The 15,816-nt window shown below is 39.5% G+C and overlaps 1 protein-coding gene and 1 long non-coding RNA gene across 4 annotated transcripts in view; both read left to right on the top strand.

Annotated features, from left to right (window-relative positions):
* LOC137542104 (protein MTSS 1-like) overlaps nt 1-7,061 on the top strand; it is a 203,177-nt gene extending 196,116 nt beyond the window's left edge. For all 3 annotated transcript variants that reach the window (XM_068263774.1, XM_068263775.1, XM_068263776.1), the window contains one exon: nt 1,486-7,061. In XM_068263774.1, coding sequence (XP_068119875.1) covers nt 1,486-2,243 — 758 coding nt within the window. In that variant the 3' untranslated portion in view covers nt 2,244-7,061. The remainder of the gene's footprint in view (nt 1-1,485) is intronic.
* A 725-nt stretch (nt 7,062-7,786) lies between these two features.
* LOC137540743 (uncharacterized) lies at nt 7,787-14,475 on the top strand. The gene is made up of 2 exons (XR_011025045.1): nt 7,787-10,756; nt 11,264-14,475. It is a non-coding gene; the product is annotated as an uncharacterized lncRNA (long non-coding RNA).
* Nucleotides 14,476-15,816: the final 1,341 nt, after the last annotated feature.

The following is a 15,816-nucleotide window of genomic DNA, read 5'->3' on the forward strand; positions in this document are numbered from 1 at the left end:
TGTCCTCCTCGGTCAGGCCTTTAGAGTGCTGAGACCCCCATGTGGAATACTGCCGCTCTGCACCTGCACAGTAGCACAGACCCGATCAGGCTTCGGCAGAATAAGCAGAGGCCAATTGGTTCCGTGCTACTGCACAGACGGCTCTCGCATGCGCAGTAGCACAGGCACAGTCAAGCCTGGCTTTTTACGCCGATGCATGATCGGGTCTGTGCTACTGCGCATGCTTGAGCCATCAGCGAGCCCTTGTCAATGGTTTTGTGGAGGGGACATTGCTGGAACGGGCCGATGGAGGACGGGGGGAGCCGTGGAAGACCCCCTTTGGAGCACTTTTTTCGGGGTTATTTTAAGGTTTTATGACAAGTTCTGCAATGAGAGTGTTCTCTTATCACTCCCAGGGCTGGTGCTTCCATTGGAATAAACTGGCCAATTGCCCAGGGCCCCAGAGGTCGCTGACTGTCACCCCCTCCCCCCACCCGAATTGATAGTCCTTTCCTAGGGGCCCCTGCAAAATATTAGTGGCAGCGGAGTGTACTCACCTGTCATGGAGAAGAGGTGCCAGCAAGGATAAAGTGGTGAGTGCACTTTGGTCCCAAGGTTTTGTGTAACCCCGTTAAATTTTTGTCCTTGGTCACATTTTTGCTGGACCCAGCCCTGATCAATCGTTACACATGTGTGCCTCCAGTTTAACCCTGGTTGTTATTCTCACATGCACTAGGTAGGGGTCCCATGCAATAACATATAGGGCCTTAAAGGGAACCTAAACTGAGAAGGCTATGGATTTTTCCTTTTAAAATAATACCAGTTGCCGGACTCTCCTGCTGATCCTGTGTCTCTAATACATTCAGCCACAGCCCCTGAACAAGCATGCAGATCAGGTGCTCTGATTGAAGTCAGACTGGATTAGCTGTGTGAGATCCAGATACTACTGCAGCAAATAGATCAGCAGGGCTGTCGGGCAACTGGTATTATTTAAAAGGAAACACCCATATCCCTCTCAGTTTAGGTTCCCTTCAATCATGAAGGTTCTCCGGGTAGGAGGGAACTGAAAGAACATAAATAATCCTGCATATTTTGGCCAAAAGAGGTCTCACTGCAGACCCCTTTAAGATAAAATTCCACACCTGCTAATTGTATCAACCTTTTAGTCTCTATCCACCCAAATAGTTTTTAAAGCCAGAGTTTGTAAGTTGGCTTAAGTTCTCCAATGATTGCCAGCCTGAAGAACTATGATAAATTAAGCCCATTTTGTCCTTTGATCATGAAATTATTATTTTTTCAATTTAACTTTAATTATTTTTTTCCCAGCTACCCAGTATAATATGCTATACAGGTGTTTGTGTGAACCAAGGTATAGTTCTGATGAGAATATAAGTGGGAATTTTTAGAACTGTTCATGTCACTGATTTTTCTCTGCTTTACCTTTACTTAAGTGAAATAACCAATGGCTTGGTATTCCTAATTATAACATGTCTGTCTTTTTCTTAGTTGGAGACTATGATTATATCTCATTACATGGAGAGCAAGAAGATACGGATCAGCTGGACTTCGACAAGTCTTCTACGATTCCCAGAAACAGTGACATCAGCCAGAACTACAGGAGAATGTTCCAAGTTAAGAGGCCCGCCTCAACGGTCAGCCTTCTAGCCGAGCCCGATCCTCTGGTGCGATCACCGTACGTCGCCACCATCAAGAGGAAGCCTTCCAACAAGCCCACATTGAGACGAGGAACCGTCAGTGGGGTGCCTATCCCCATCCGAACTCCCGTGGTGCCTGTTAGGACCCCAACGTTACCAGATCCTCCTATAACTCCGATAACACCCGTAACCCCCGTCACCCCATTTGGAGAGAGGACAAACAGTGAACACTTCACTTATCTAATTAATCCAAAGGTGGATCTTGCCCAAGTAAAACAAGGTCTGTGTAGCTCCGCTCAAAGCCTCAACGCTGTTCAGACAACATATTGTGCCTTCATCCCCAGGCAATCCTACACCTACTCTCAGAGTACTAATCAGCTGCCGCCAAGCCCACAGAAAGTATTCACAAGCTCTGTGTCAGTAGACAGCTCGCCAGTCTTTTATCCTGCTGTTCCCGGCGATATCCAGGAAGTAAGAAGTCTAGAGAACAATGTCCGCGTCAATTCTGAGGTGGAACCCCCTCAGGAGGATATGCTGTCAATGATCAAGCGAGGTGTGAGGCTTAGAAAAACTATCAGTAATGATCGATCCGCTCCACAAATCAAATGAGGTTCGGATTGCACTCTGCAAAATTGTTTCTTTTTGCTTCCTTTTTCTTTTCGAAAAAACAAAAACCAAAAAGACAATATTTTTATTATAAAGACATGTTAGGCTGTAAACTTCCGAATTCCCATTGTTAATTGTCATTGGCTCATCTAACTGCCATCCGTACAGAGTCCACAAAGTGATCTGTAACTTTGTATGATCTTCTATCTTTTTTTTTAATTTTATTTTATAGGGTTCATTTTAGCGATATGTTTATTTTAGGACTCTATTTGCTTTGGATTGGTTTATTTTTCAGGCTGAGGCTTTGGTAGCAAAGTGCCTTGACCCAAGCAATGCCGTCTACTCTTATTTCATCATCTCTTCTCCTAAAAAAAAAAAAAAAACACGAACAACAAACTTTGTTTCAGATACTGGTCATGACAATTTTGGGATGGTTGTGGAACATTTAGGCTCATCCACCTAGAACATTGATCGGAAGAGGAGTTTAACGAGGAAACTCTGTGATGATAGAATAGCCTCTTACAGTTATTAATATCATCAATGCCTACTTGAAAACTGATTTTCTGTAAAGCCAATCAATCAGTCGGCGTTCCTCCTTCTATTTGGCTACTTGAAACTTGAAGAGCAAAACCATATCTTCTGAGCTTGCTGCTATTTTGTTTCTCATGTCCGGCCTACTCTTCTGTGTGTCAGCTGACCTCTGTTAGGGCCATGTCTCATAAATTACTTGTTACTAGAGCAGACTGTTGTCCAAAAGCTCTGTCGTTGCAGTTAGAATTCAATTCCTGCCCATCACTTTGTGTTTATTTGGTTATCGTGTGGAAGAATTAGAATTTGCTTGGTTGCTTCTGCTGTCTTTGGGCCTGTTCTGGTATTTTGTGAGTTTCTTCCCTGAGACATCCCTGGCTTTAAAGTGTACCTGAACAAAAATAAAACTTATATATCTCAGTAGTAGGAAGGCTTTGGATATTTCAGAGACTTCCCCATCCTCCTCGACCCCACTGAGTGTTGGGTTGCTCTAAGCATTTTTGACAAGGGCTTGTCAAATATGGTTCTCCTGGCTGCACCTGTATGAGAAGGAGCTTCTCTGTTCTGAGCATGTCCGAGGACGGTCCTTGCATGCCCAGTAGATCAAAGCCACTCGCGCATGGTTTTTTCATCTGTGCACAAGCGGCTTCTTTCTACTGAGCATGCATGTACCATACTAGCACATGCTCAATACAGAGAGCCAGGTACTCAAGCAGGAGCAATGGCCACACACAAAAATACAGTCCTGCACAGCATCAGTGGGCTTAAGGAGGATCTTAAAAGCATCTGAACCATCCAGAGGCTTCCCACTACTTAGGTTAGTATCTAACTTTTGAACTTTTATTTACACAGATGTGAATTCTGTATACACACTTTACATTTCTTTTTCGGGAAACATTGTAATTAACAGTAAAATCGATTTTACCTTTTTTCACTTCTTCTGTGGCTAGAAAAAAAATTATCAATACAGAACTACTAATGGCTGAATAATTTTCTGTGAGCAGATCATGGTCTTAAAGTTGGCCAACATCTATTTTCCTGCCAACTACTGTATGCTCTCGCATGAAGGACAATTGTGCCTTTATTTTAATGCAGGGGGAATGCATTTTGGCATCTGTTCTTCTTGCGTTGGGTGTCACATGGTCACTACTCATTGACCTACTCACCAGCTGTTAGCAAAGGGAAGAGGAAGCAAGCTGAATTGAAGCTTTGTCCTTCGTACCTTAGGTTTAAATGTTCTTATTTTGTGTTCAGGTCCACTTAATATGAATCCTGGGGGTTCAACAGAAGCAGCAACTTGACAGAGGTACTAACTCTTCCTCTCAATAAAAAATGGTCTATTTTGTCTGTGTTTCCATTTAGGGAGTGAGGTAAATTCTGAACTACATAAAAATGAAGTTAAAACTTTAGATTGGTGTTACAATTTTAATAGCATCGAGAACCAAAGCGAATAGTCTCTCTTAAAAGCGCAACAGACCACTTTGTGGCTAGTGTTGGTATTAACTGCAGTGAAAGAGCATTTGTATCATAGGTAGTGATAAAGTATCCCATGACAGTCACTCCCATCATGCACCTCATACCTTATTTGAGCGGACAACCCCACCGCATGCTAATCAGAATTATTCAAACCATAAGTAATTATAACAGTAATTATAACAAATGTATTAAATCAGTCCAGTTTTTCCTCCTGATCAATAATACAGTTATAATGTATTGATGATTTTGCCCCTCTGAAGAAATATGAGGGCCCTTCATTCCCCCCCCCCCCCTCCCAGCTGCCTATTTTTTACAAACTTCTTCTTCACTTGTGCTCTGTAAAGCAAGATAGTCTTACAATGCCGCTGTTCCTGTGAATGCCCCTTCCTGGGTGGCGACAGGAACAGGAAGTGAAATGCAGGCAGCAGTGATCTGACCGGATCACAGGCCCAGATATGTGAGTAATGCTTTCACATAGAAATGGGCAGTGGAATTGCTTTGCAAAGAGTGGCATGCAGAACAAAGGGTGTCACAGTACAGAGCTACTAGAGCTGGTGTACATTATACTGACTTCTGCTGCAAAGATGTTTTCAAACAGTAGGCAGTCAAGAGGTTTTTCATCATCAGTCCAGTTCACTTTCCCTGGAGGTTCTGATTAGAGCCACACATCGTTGAGCAGTGCAGTGAAAGAAGACTTGAAAGCAGTGGGGGAGATTTTCTAACACTGTTTAAGCAGAGATCAGCACACAGTGCAGCTAGTTTACTGTCAGTACAGGCACAGAGTAATTGCTTATACCGGACACACTGGAGGTGGCATGTCCATAGTTAAATTTGGGGTTCAAACTGTAATGCATGTGTATCGGGGGTTTATTTTGAGCGTACATTCATTTAAGTACATTAACCCTTTAAGGGTCAACTTTTTGTTAAAACGGTTGTTCAGCATAAAAAGGAAACCAGCTATCTCATGACTGCACAATACTTGGTTATACATGGGTTAATTATTTGCAATTAAGAGACTTTACTTATAGGGAATTGATGAGATGCCCAATTACACAGAGGAAAAAAAATCGAAATTCACCCCTTTTGTAATATAAATAAATAAACCTCTACAGTCACGTATTCATTTTCATTCACCTGTTTCCTCTATATTGAATCCTCCTTTGTACTCTGTATAGGGGTACATTACCGGGGCTCTGCAATAACCAGAGATTTCTGCTAAGTGGTCATTATGTTTAGTATATTTACATCTAATGGTATTTTATATGTGCCCAGGAAAAGGCCCCACCTTTTTCCCCTGATTTAGTAGAGAGTTAGGATTTTGGTACGTCACTTTGTATTTCTGTATAAAGTCAATGTCTACCCTTTGGGTCTAATGCAGAGGCTTCTGTCCAATCGCAGCAGCAGGTGAACTCTGTATCATTAGCCGTTGTTTGCCATGCATTCCTTTGAGTTTAGCACAAGAGAGAGTCTGACGTGCCATTGGTGTCTCTCATCTACTGGTCTCCATAGGAACATATTGAAAACCGAGAACTACACTGCCTACTGATTAAATCTTCCCTTTAGTTTACCAGTGAGAGATGAAACTTTGGTCCACTTTTCTAAATCCAAACACTTTAAAAAATCCATTCTGGTTAAGTCTTGTTTTAATCCACATTGCCCATAAAGAAACAGACATTGAATTTAATGTAACACCTACATGTGTCCATCTTTGTTCTAAAGAAAGGTGCTATGCACAAAGTGTAAAAAATAGAAAAAAGCTAAAATTCAAACAGCCATTCTAGAGTAAATAGTAGTCCTCAAAATTGTTGCATTGGGATTATTTTGTGGCCAGTTTACATGCAGAGTTATTTCAATGTGTTAAATTATTATTTAATCGAGAACACTTGACATGAGAGAACCCAGGGACGGTCGTCAGTAACGCCATCTGAGTGCATTAGTTGCCCAGCTGTATTACAAATTCATAATCCTATATAATTTTTTTATTTTTAAGCAAAGCAAGTGATTTTGAAAACCATGTAGCCAAAGGGTCGGTAGCACAGCCGGAAGCATCCTTTCGGTCATCTTACTGGCAGGCTCTAATTTTTCTTTTATGACAGATCCATTTTAATTTGCCTTCTTCCTTTTTAAGAGCTTTATTCATAGCTTGACTTTATCACAAAAAGAAAACACAAAGTAAGGATACAATTTTCTTGTTTTTCATTTTTTTAAAAATAAATTTTATTTTATGCAATCATCTTGAAATCAGCTTTAAAATATACTACGTCTTGTGATGTCTTCTACTGCTTTTTGTTACTTTGTTGTAAATATGTTTTGAAATGTCTCTGTTTCAAAGATTGGTATTCCAGGGATGACCCCTGCACTTGTTTTATTGTTGGGCTAAAGGCATTTTGCTTAGATTATCATTGTGTATGATTCCTGCTAAGCTTGTTTATAGTATATTCAAAGTGAAACTCCAGCCAAACTGTTAAGAGGTGGAAATATATTTTATGTGAACGGTTTTCCTTGCCAAAATCTTATTTTAGTTTTCTCATAGTATTGCTTCATAATGTAGCCATCTGCAGCTTTCCTGTCCACCTCCCAGAGCCTGAAAACATATTTTTGTTTTTGTCATGTTTTTAATTTTTTTGAAAACCTATTTTGTCTGACATTGCAGTCTAGGGAATACTATCTGATTCAGATCTAATCCTTCTATGTAGGCTGCCTTTCAGCATAAAAAGGACTATAAAAAGACAAATATAAAAACAATTTTTTCAGCTTATTCTACTTGTAATATTTAAATACACGTTTAGTTTTGACTGAATACATAACTGGGATAAAGATGACCTTTTTTTTCTTTCTTTCCTATTTTTATGTTGTAATAATTAGGTTTGTCTGGAGTTTTTGCTTTAACTTAAGAAAAAAATATAAGCAATACATCTACTGTAGTTGAACTCTGTTTTTGGGTAAAGGATAAAAAAAAAAATAGATGTAAAAATATTTCTTAGTCTAGTGCAGAGATCATTTTGAACACTTTATTACGTTTGGTAATTCATTTTTAGAGCTTTTCTTTGTTTTTGATTGCCATTGAGAAAAGTGTATATTACATTACAAAGGAAATTGATTTTAATGATGCTCTTCAGAAAGATTAGTATGTGCTAAGAAAAAAAGAAAACAATACTTGGGTATTATTTGTAAAGTAAAGGTTTTTTTTTCTTTAATAATTATAAGAATGGCTCAGCAGGTCTGGGTATTCATTTAAAATATTCATCTATATTTTGAGTGCCGTTTTTTACTGTTTAAAAAATGTTCAGGTCACGTCTTTCATTTACTAAATGCCATCAAGCTAAAGTTACCCTGTTGAAGTTTAGGTAGAATGCTGTCTGCTTTGTCCACCCAAAACCAATACATAGTGGGAGCATATAGTTATTTAGTGCTATTTTTTTTTAATTAGGATAATAAAGTGTTGAGGATAAGAATTCCGCTGCACCTATCTCAGGATAAAAATCCAAATTTTATTGAGGCAATTGTGGACAAACCGCAATACAGCTCACATGTAACGGAGCAAACTTATGGCTCCTTAGTCATAGAGCTATGACTAAGGAGCCATGCGTTTGCTCCGATATGCTGAGCTGAAGGCCTGAATGATTTTAGTGAAAATTGAATTGATTGATCTCTGTCCGAAATTGCGGTTTCGATTCACGATTTCCTTAAAATCAAGCTTGGTTCCCCCTCTGTGCCTGCTCGTTTCCCCTCTGTCCTCCTGACTCTTTGTGCCCCTTTTCCCTCTTTATGCTTCCTCTGGAACTCTCTCTTGTCCCCTTTGTGTCTCTGTGCCCGCTCTGTGTCTCTCTTTGTGCCCCCTCTGTGCCCACTCTGTCTCTCTGTGCCTCCTCTGTCCCCCAAGCTGCAGCAGTGCTGGACATAGCCTCCAGCATGAGTCCAGCAATGCCTGTCTATCCACTTCGCCTCCTGCAGGCTCTAATGCACAACATACTTCCTGTATGTCATGTGACATACAGGAACCCGGAGTCTTGCCAAGCACAAGAGCCAGCAGACGGCTATAGAGGACGGACAGTGTTGGACTCGTGTGGATAGTTATGTCCAATGCTGCGGGCCATATGCGCTGGGACTTTGGGGAAGTTTGAAGCTACTTCAAACTTCCCCATGTGGAAATTACATGATCGCGATAATCACCGCTTTGAAATTGTGATCTTGGTGATTTAAATTCGATTTATCTTTCAGGCCTAGTGAGCTGTATTGCTGTTTGTCCACAATTGCCTAAATAAAAATTGGACTTTTATCCTGAGATAGGTGCAGCGGAATTCTTATCCACAACATATACCTGGCTTACTGGTGTTCTGCTCTCGATCACAGCAGGTGCAGTGGTTGCAGCAACCTGTATCCTTGGAGGATAATAAAGTATTACAAATGTTTTTTTCTTTCTCTATTTTTATTTATGTTCGCTCCAACCGCTGAATTGCCTGGCATTTTGTTGTGCTTTCAATATTCTTGTTTTACTGCAGCATAGTCCAGGTAAAATAACTGTTGCAAATTTGGTTAATTTTATGGATAGTCCAAAGTCAGGGAAGTGGTTTCTCTAATAGTAGAATCTTGTTTATACTGCTGTAAAGCAAGACATTTTTGTAGTTCTAATATTTGCCAGTCCATCGAGTTTTCAATAAATAATAATAATTTGTAATATTTCTTGTTTAATATTAAAAATCAAAATGTGGGGGCGGTTGTACTGGTAATTAAAACAAGTATTACAGGTAAATCCCCTTAAGACCTCTTGCACACTACATGCGATTCCAATTTTTTTATCTGATCCGATTTTTAATTTCTGATTAAAAAACGTTCTGCACGCTGCTACGTTTTTTTAATTGGAATAAAAAATCAGAATCGCATGTAGTGTGCAAGAGGCCTAATTTTTCATCGATTTTCAAATGCAATTTCTGATTTTTAATTAGTACTGCGTGCTGCTTTTTCTTTTGATGGCATTCAGGGAAAATTGAAATCTATAAAATCAGAATCTCAAATCAGATTGAAAGTGTGCAGGGGGCCTAACTGTTATCAGGATGACCTGTTTTTTTGTGTGTTTTTTGTTTGTTTTTTTGTTGTTGTTTTTTGTATATCCTTTGAGTACTTCAATAACACTATGTTGTTCCCAGCTCCTCAAACGTTTTCTGTCCTTGTAGAATCTGTTATTTACTTTATGGACATGCACTAAAAGAGTTGATCTGATTTGGGAGTAAGATAGGAAAAGTGGGGAGTAAATCTTTGCTCCGTTAACCCAGTTAGTTGTTGGGGGTACAGCCTACTAAAGTCTAGTCATAACTCAAATACTAGTTCTGGGTGGAATGACTATTTAGGACAAGCACAGATGTTTAGTTTTATTTCACAAAGTTTGATCTCCCATTTCTGAGTCAACACCAAAAGGTTAAAAAAGTTAAATCCAGCCAAGTTGGCAACTTTTTGTTGTAATAAGTAGATTTAAAACAAAAAAATCTTAGAGCCATCCGATTTTTCCAAACAATCAGTTCAGCATTTGGCCAATCGCTGTTAATTGTAAGTGGTACCAGCTTCCCACAGACTTGCCATGCATATAAATATAATTATTATGCTAAAGATACCAATGCTTAAAATTCTATTCCCAAATAACCAGATACTGATATTGCTGTCATGATGTCCTGAAACTTGACACATTTATGCCAGATCTTTAGTAATATACTATTAATCCATCTTATCTTTACAACTATTTGAAAATGGTACCCTCGTTGCCTGCAATGCAATAGTTTTTGTTAGACAATTAAAAGTGTACTATTTTCTGTTCTATGCCCTTCTGACTGTCATTTTATAACCTGGCCATATATGGATGAAATTAACAGATCTTCAATAATCTAACCATCGACTTAGCCTTACTTTTCTCTACATGCATATGGAATGTAGGTGTCAAGTTTCGGAGAGCAATGAGTTTAACCCTATAATTCTTTTTTTATCTGAACAATGGACTCTGAAACCTGGTGAATACCTTTAGGATGCCACCTCCAGTCTCTCCAGGTCTGACCAGTATGATAATTCATAAAAAATGGTAGCTTTCATTTATACTTCTGAAGACATTTCCCCTTTGGCTTTTCTTTTAGAACATGTAAAAAGCCAGGAGCATATCGTGGAAAGTTTTCAGTCTTTAGCATCGTAACCATCCCCAGCCTGGCATCATGAACCCAGCATGGTTGCCAGTGTGAATCTTGGCATTGGTATGGGACCATATACAGATGTTTTATGATGCTATGGACTTGTTTTCAAATATTGAAGGACTTTACATAGGTTTACACTATTTATGCCCTTTTATCAGCAATCTTGCTTATTATACTTCTAGAGGCTTTTGAAGTATTTGCTACAGCCAGTAAAGTATTCTGTTTGCTAACTGAAGTAACTGTAGCTTTTGTAGGCCTGATTTAGTAGGGCTCTCCTCTGTGTCCGTTTTTGGAGACCTACGTGATCTTGTAAACTGTGCCTGCATTCGTTACAGATAGGCCTCGATTCATAAAGCATTTCCGCATGAGGAAATGCTGAAAACGGCTCACTTTACCGACCACACAGCCAAATCTGTATTCATAAAGGCTTTTTCCGCATGAAAAGCCGACATTCACAAGCAGAGTGATAAATCACCGCCTTGCGCGGTGATTATCATAGCAAAAGTAACAAGTAGTCAATTCATAAAAATTAGAGGTAGCGGTATGCGGACGGGTATTACCGCTACCTCTGATGTGGCGAGAAGCGTGCGGAATACAGTGCAGTGAATGGGACAGACCTCCCAAGCAGCTGCAGAGAGAACACCGCACGGAGGGATTCCGCCTGCTTCTCCTGTTTCCGCATGCGTAGCACAGCCTAACGCCTGCATACAGCGGAGTATCTCCGCACGCCTGTCACAACTAGCAACATTTTTATGAATTACCACACTGAAGGCGGAAATACCGACAGCGGTGTTTCCCCGCTCGACTTTCCCCGCTCGCAGGCACTTTTATGAATCGAGGCCATAGTCTGCAGTTTGTGTGTGGAGTTTGCACCCTTGTTCTTACTTATGTCAGACCACAGCAACAACTGGTGAATAGTTGTTTAATTAGTGGTCCTGTTCAGTTAGTTACATGCTATTATTTTTTTAAAGATTTTCACCCCCTGACCCTTAGTCTATCTCTAGGCATTTTAAGATAATAGCCTGTCGGGAGAAAGCATATTAGTCCCTTGAAAGGACAGCTCCTTCTGGTCTCTGTCCCTCTCTCACCCACTGCATCTCTATAGTTGTCCATCTGCCCCACCGCTTTCAGTTACCACAATTGCAAATTCGGAGCATCTCTGTCAATCAAAGCCATCCCCATAGAATTAGGTCCCGGCAGGGATAGGTTGTTGCTCTTATCATAAAAACCATGTCTGCAGGATCTTTTTCCCTGTCACAGCTGTGCTGTGGGAGACGGGAACTAGCAAAGCCGGTAGAGCAGGGCCAGAGATCCGAAGGAGTCTAACCAAAGACTTAAGGAGCGGCTGTTCTCTACAAGTGTATTTTTGTAGAAGCATCTGGAGTTCTGCTTTAATGCCCAATTCAGCCCTCGTAATTAAATCTCTACCCGGGTTTCTAAGACGCACAGGCCCTTGTTCATTTATATTTTTTATCCTGAGTCTTCTCCAAGGAGATATTTCTCACCTTCTCAATAAAATTCTTTTTAAGGCCCCAACAAGCAAGAACATTTTCAGAATAAGTTTATTTCCCTTTTTTAAGTACGTTTGGGTACTTTTTCAATGGCAAAGTGCTGAAAAACTTCTTTGTTGGGACGAACAAAAAAAAAAATGATCTCCTGGGAGAAAGCTTAAGAGAAAAGTTAATTGCATATGGGCCCCAATGTTGGGTGGTTAATCATTTTACCTGATAAAATGTCCTGACTACCATTTTCCTAGGTGGGAAGGTAACATTGGAAAATATTCCATTGGCTACATTGAAGGCTTCAAAATTGACCAGGCTTCTCCTAGATCTGGTAGTAGACACTAGAGGGCAGCTGGACATGCAGGCACGATCCTAACACCAGAAAATTTGTATAGACAGGAGTCAGTATTTCTCGGTTGGTCCACTTAGCTTGTTGACTTACGCGGAAGATTTTTGTCATGAGATGGGTCAGGAGCAACAAAGAGACACTGAAGCGAAAAAAAAAATTATATAATAAATTGGTTGTGTAGTACAGATAATAACTAGAACATTAGTAGCAAACAAAATATACTCATATTTTTATTTTCAGTTATATAGTGTTTTTTTATAACATTGCATCATTCCCTAATATTTGCAGTTTACACACTACTCAGCATTCTAAATGATTTTACAGAGTAGGCCAGTGAACTATTGACCTGTCCTCTGAAGAGAAAAATAAATTACAGTGACTGACAGTTGCGATAACAAGCTTCAGAAGACAGAACTCTGTGACTTTGAAAGTTGTGGAGCTCAATGGCTCTTTTGCATAGATAACTGGAGTTTCTTAACTCTTCCTGTACAGGAAACAATATTAGACTTATGTTTCTGCTTCTAATGTTTTATTTCCTAGCTGTACTACACATACAAATCATTATATCATCATTTTTTTTTCACTTCAGTGTCTCTTTAATGCTCTCCAAGAGCTGTTAAAATCTTTTGATCAATCCATCCCAGAGTTTAACAGTACTCTATAAAGAAAAGGGACCACGTTGAAACGTTTCTGAGCTATTTATAAATTATTAATTTTTTGTGCTGACCAGCAAACACCTACATAATTTATTGCATAGCTTGCTGTTATCCAGCCATATATGGCCACTGTTATGTTATCTAGATTACTAGAAGGGATTGTGTTGGGCTTAAAGAGACTTTATCACAAACTTGCAAAAGTAAGAATCTGGATTGACACATTTAAGTCCTTATCACAGTATTTTATTTTTAAAACCTATGTAAAGTTTTTTTTTTTTTATTCCTTTCATTTTTAGAGAAAGAACTCTCAGCACTGTATGAGGCCATAAAAGTGGATCCGAGATAAACTGTTACTCATTGCACTGTGTTCCTTTCCTATTGTTTATAGGGCAATTCTCAAGCCAAATACTTTTTTTGTTTTGTTTTAATACTCTAATTCCCTATAAACTAAACAAGACTTGCCCACAGCTTTTCACAGTGCCTTGGCACCGTAGCTAGGGCTTATGGGAGCTCAGTCTGGGCATGAGGAGGAGGAGGTTACTAGCCATTGCTTTTAGAGGCAGAGGGGAGGAGGAGAGGGGACTGAATTTACACACAGGCAAGCTGATGGCATCTCCAGTCCTCAGCCTGTGACAATGTGGCAAACAGAACATGGCTGTCCTCATTGTATCACAGGAATAAATAATCATAAACTTTTAAAGCAAGCTGTTTTCAGCTAGATATGCTGTGTAAACTATCTAAACATTAGATAACATATATAGACAAGTTACTTGTTATAGTTAGTTTTTCATCTCGGATCTGCTTTAAGGATATCAGGCAGTCCTAAAACTTCCAAATAAGAATGTACTGTGTCAAGAATGCATATTAAAAAGGAAAGGGAAGGATTTGTTATGTGACAGTTATCAGCAAGTGTAAGTAAAAAGCACTGTAACCGGGCAGTAAAATGGCTGCAGTGGGGACCCTTCCAGTCCCATAGCTGGGGAGAACAGTCCTGTGGAAAGAAAGTCATTTGGGGCAGGTGTCCGTTTTAGGGTGGAAAACCTAAGTTGGAGCAGTTTTTGGATTGTTGCAAATACCGGTTTGTGGTTAATTCTCTTTAAAATATTGCACCAGTATTTTTTTATTTTTTTTTTACGGTAGTAGTAAAAAGTTACAAAACATTTTTTTTTTCTTTCTTCTGTAATCTGGCTTTAAATTACTACCATTTAGGTCTCTGATAAATAATGAATAACCGTACAATAAAACCCTGAAATTGCTTGAATTATGGCACAATGAACACTGAGCGTTTAGGATTTGGTGTACGCAGCACCAGTCCATAGTTGGAGAATAACCTCTGTGTATAAATTTGAAGTATACAATAATGTAGAACCAGATAATTCATGTTAAATACTAAAAGTTAGAGATTTATCACTTAGGAGTTTGGCACATTTACTATTTGAAAGTTCAAGATTGTTCTGTAAATTAATTGTATATTTTTGTTTTATTATTTTTTATGAATAATGCCTTAAGTGATCTCCTATAGCCTTAAATTAAAGAATTTGAAAAACTGAATGTGTTTTGAGTGCTTGTTTACGATGTCATGTGATTTGTGTCTTTAAGTACACCTTTAAAAAAAAAAGGTCAAGTGGATGATTTGTATAGTAATCTGTAAGTGAATCACAATTCCTTTTCACTCCACTTTAAAGTGGATCCGAGATAAATTTTTACTCATTGCATAATTGTTTTCCTTTCATATAGTTTATAGTGCTTTCCTCAAGCCAAATACTTTTTTTGTTTTAATACTCTAATTTCCTATAAACTAAACAAGCCTCGCCCACAGCTTTTCACAGTGCCTTGGCATTTTCAGACAGTAGCAAGAGCTTATAGGAGCTCAGTCTGGGGAGGGGGAGGTGTTACTAGCCATTGATTTCAGAGGGAGGAGGAGAGCGGACTGAATTTACACAGAGGCAAGCTGATCGCATCTCCAGCTCTCAGCCTGTGACATGTGACAGACAGAACATGGCTGCCCTCATTGTATCACATGAAGAAATATTCATAAACTGTTGAAGCTGTTTGCAGATAGATATGCTGTGTAAACTATCTATACTTTAAATAACAAATATAGACAAGTTACTTGTTTTTTATCTCTGATCCACTTTAAGTCTTGCTTGCCAATTTTTGTCTTTTTTTCCCTTTTTTTTTTGGGGGGGGGGGGGGGGGTGTACTATAGAATGTACTCTAGCTTCTGTTACTTATTAACGAGTGACCACTTAAGGGTATGTTTCTTTACAAATCAATAAATGTACAGGTTATGGCATAAGACATATCAAGTGCTAGCTAAGGGAACAGGGAAAACCACAAATGGGAGGTATCCTATCTACTCGGCCTCCTCACACACACATGCTCAGGCTCTTCTCCTTCCATGTCTCATCCTTCTGACCCAGCGATCCCAATGTAGCTCCTCTCGATATATGAGGTGAAAATCCCACATCCATGGCATAGAGCACCAGGTGGGGGTTGATGCTGGTTCAGTAGTTAATCTGCAGCAGGAATCACCATTGTACCCACCACATTAACAGGTGAGGTCTCCAAACCTAATGCTGAGAAACTCATTGAAGTCCCTCCAGCTGGACATCAGCACCATCACCAGTAGATATCAGGTTTCAGGGCTGGTGTATTGTTCTCAGCTATTTCTATATTTTACCTGCCGATAAAGTGTTCCCTGAGACTTTCAATGTAACACAGAAATGCCCAGGCCTGCTTGAAGGCACACCTGCAATAAGGCCGTTTTAATCAGATATGGAGTATTATAAACTCCAATATTTCCTCCTCTTGTGTCTAAATGGCACCACACGCACTGCTGGGACATTTGGAACATGCATCTCTTGGCGTATATATCACCTGTATGTACAG

Source organism: Hyperolius riggenbachi, chromosome 12, assembly GCF_040937935.1.
Source record: "Hyperolius riggenbachi isolate aHypRig1 chromosome 12, aHypRig1.pri, whole genome shotgun sequence".
NCBI classification, from domain to species: Eukaryota; Metazoa; Chordata; class Amphibia; order Anura; family Hyperoliidae; genus Hyperolius; species Hyperolius riggenbachi.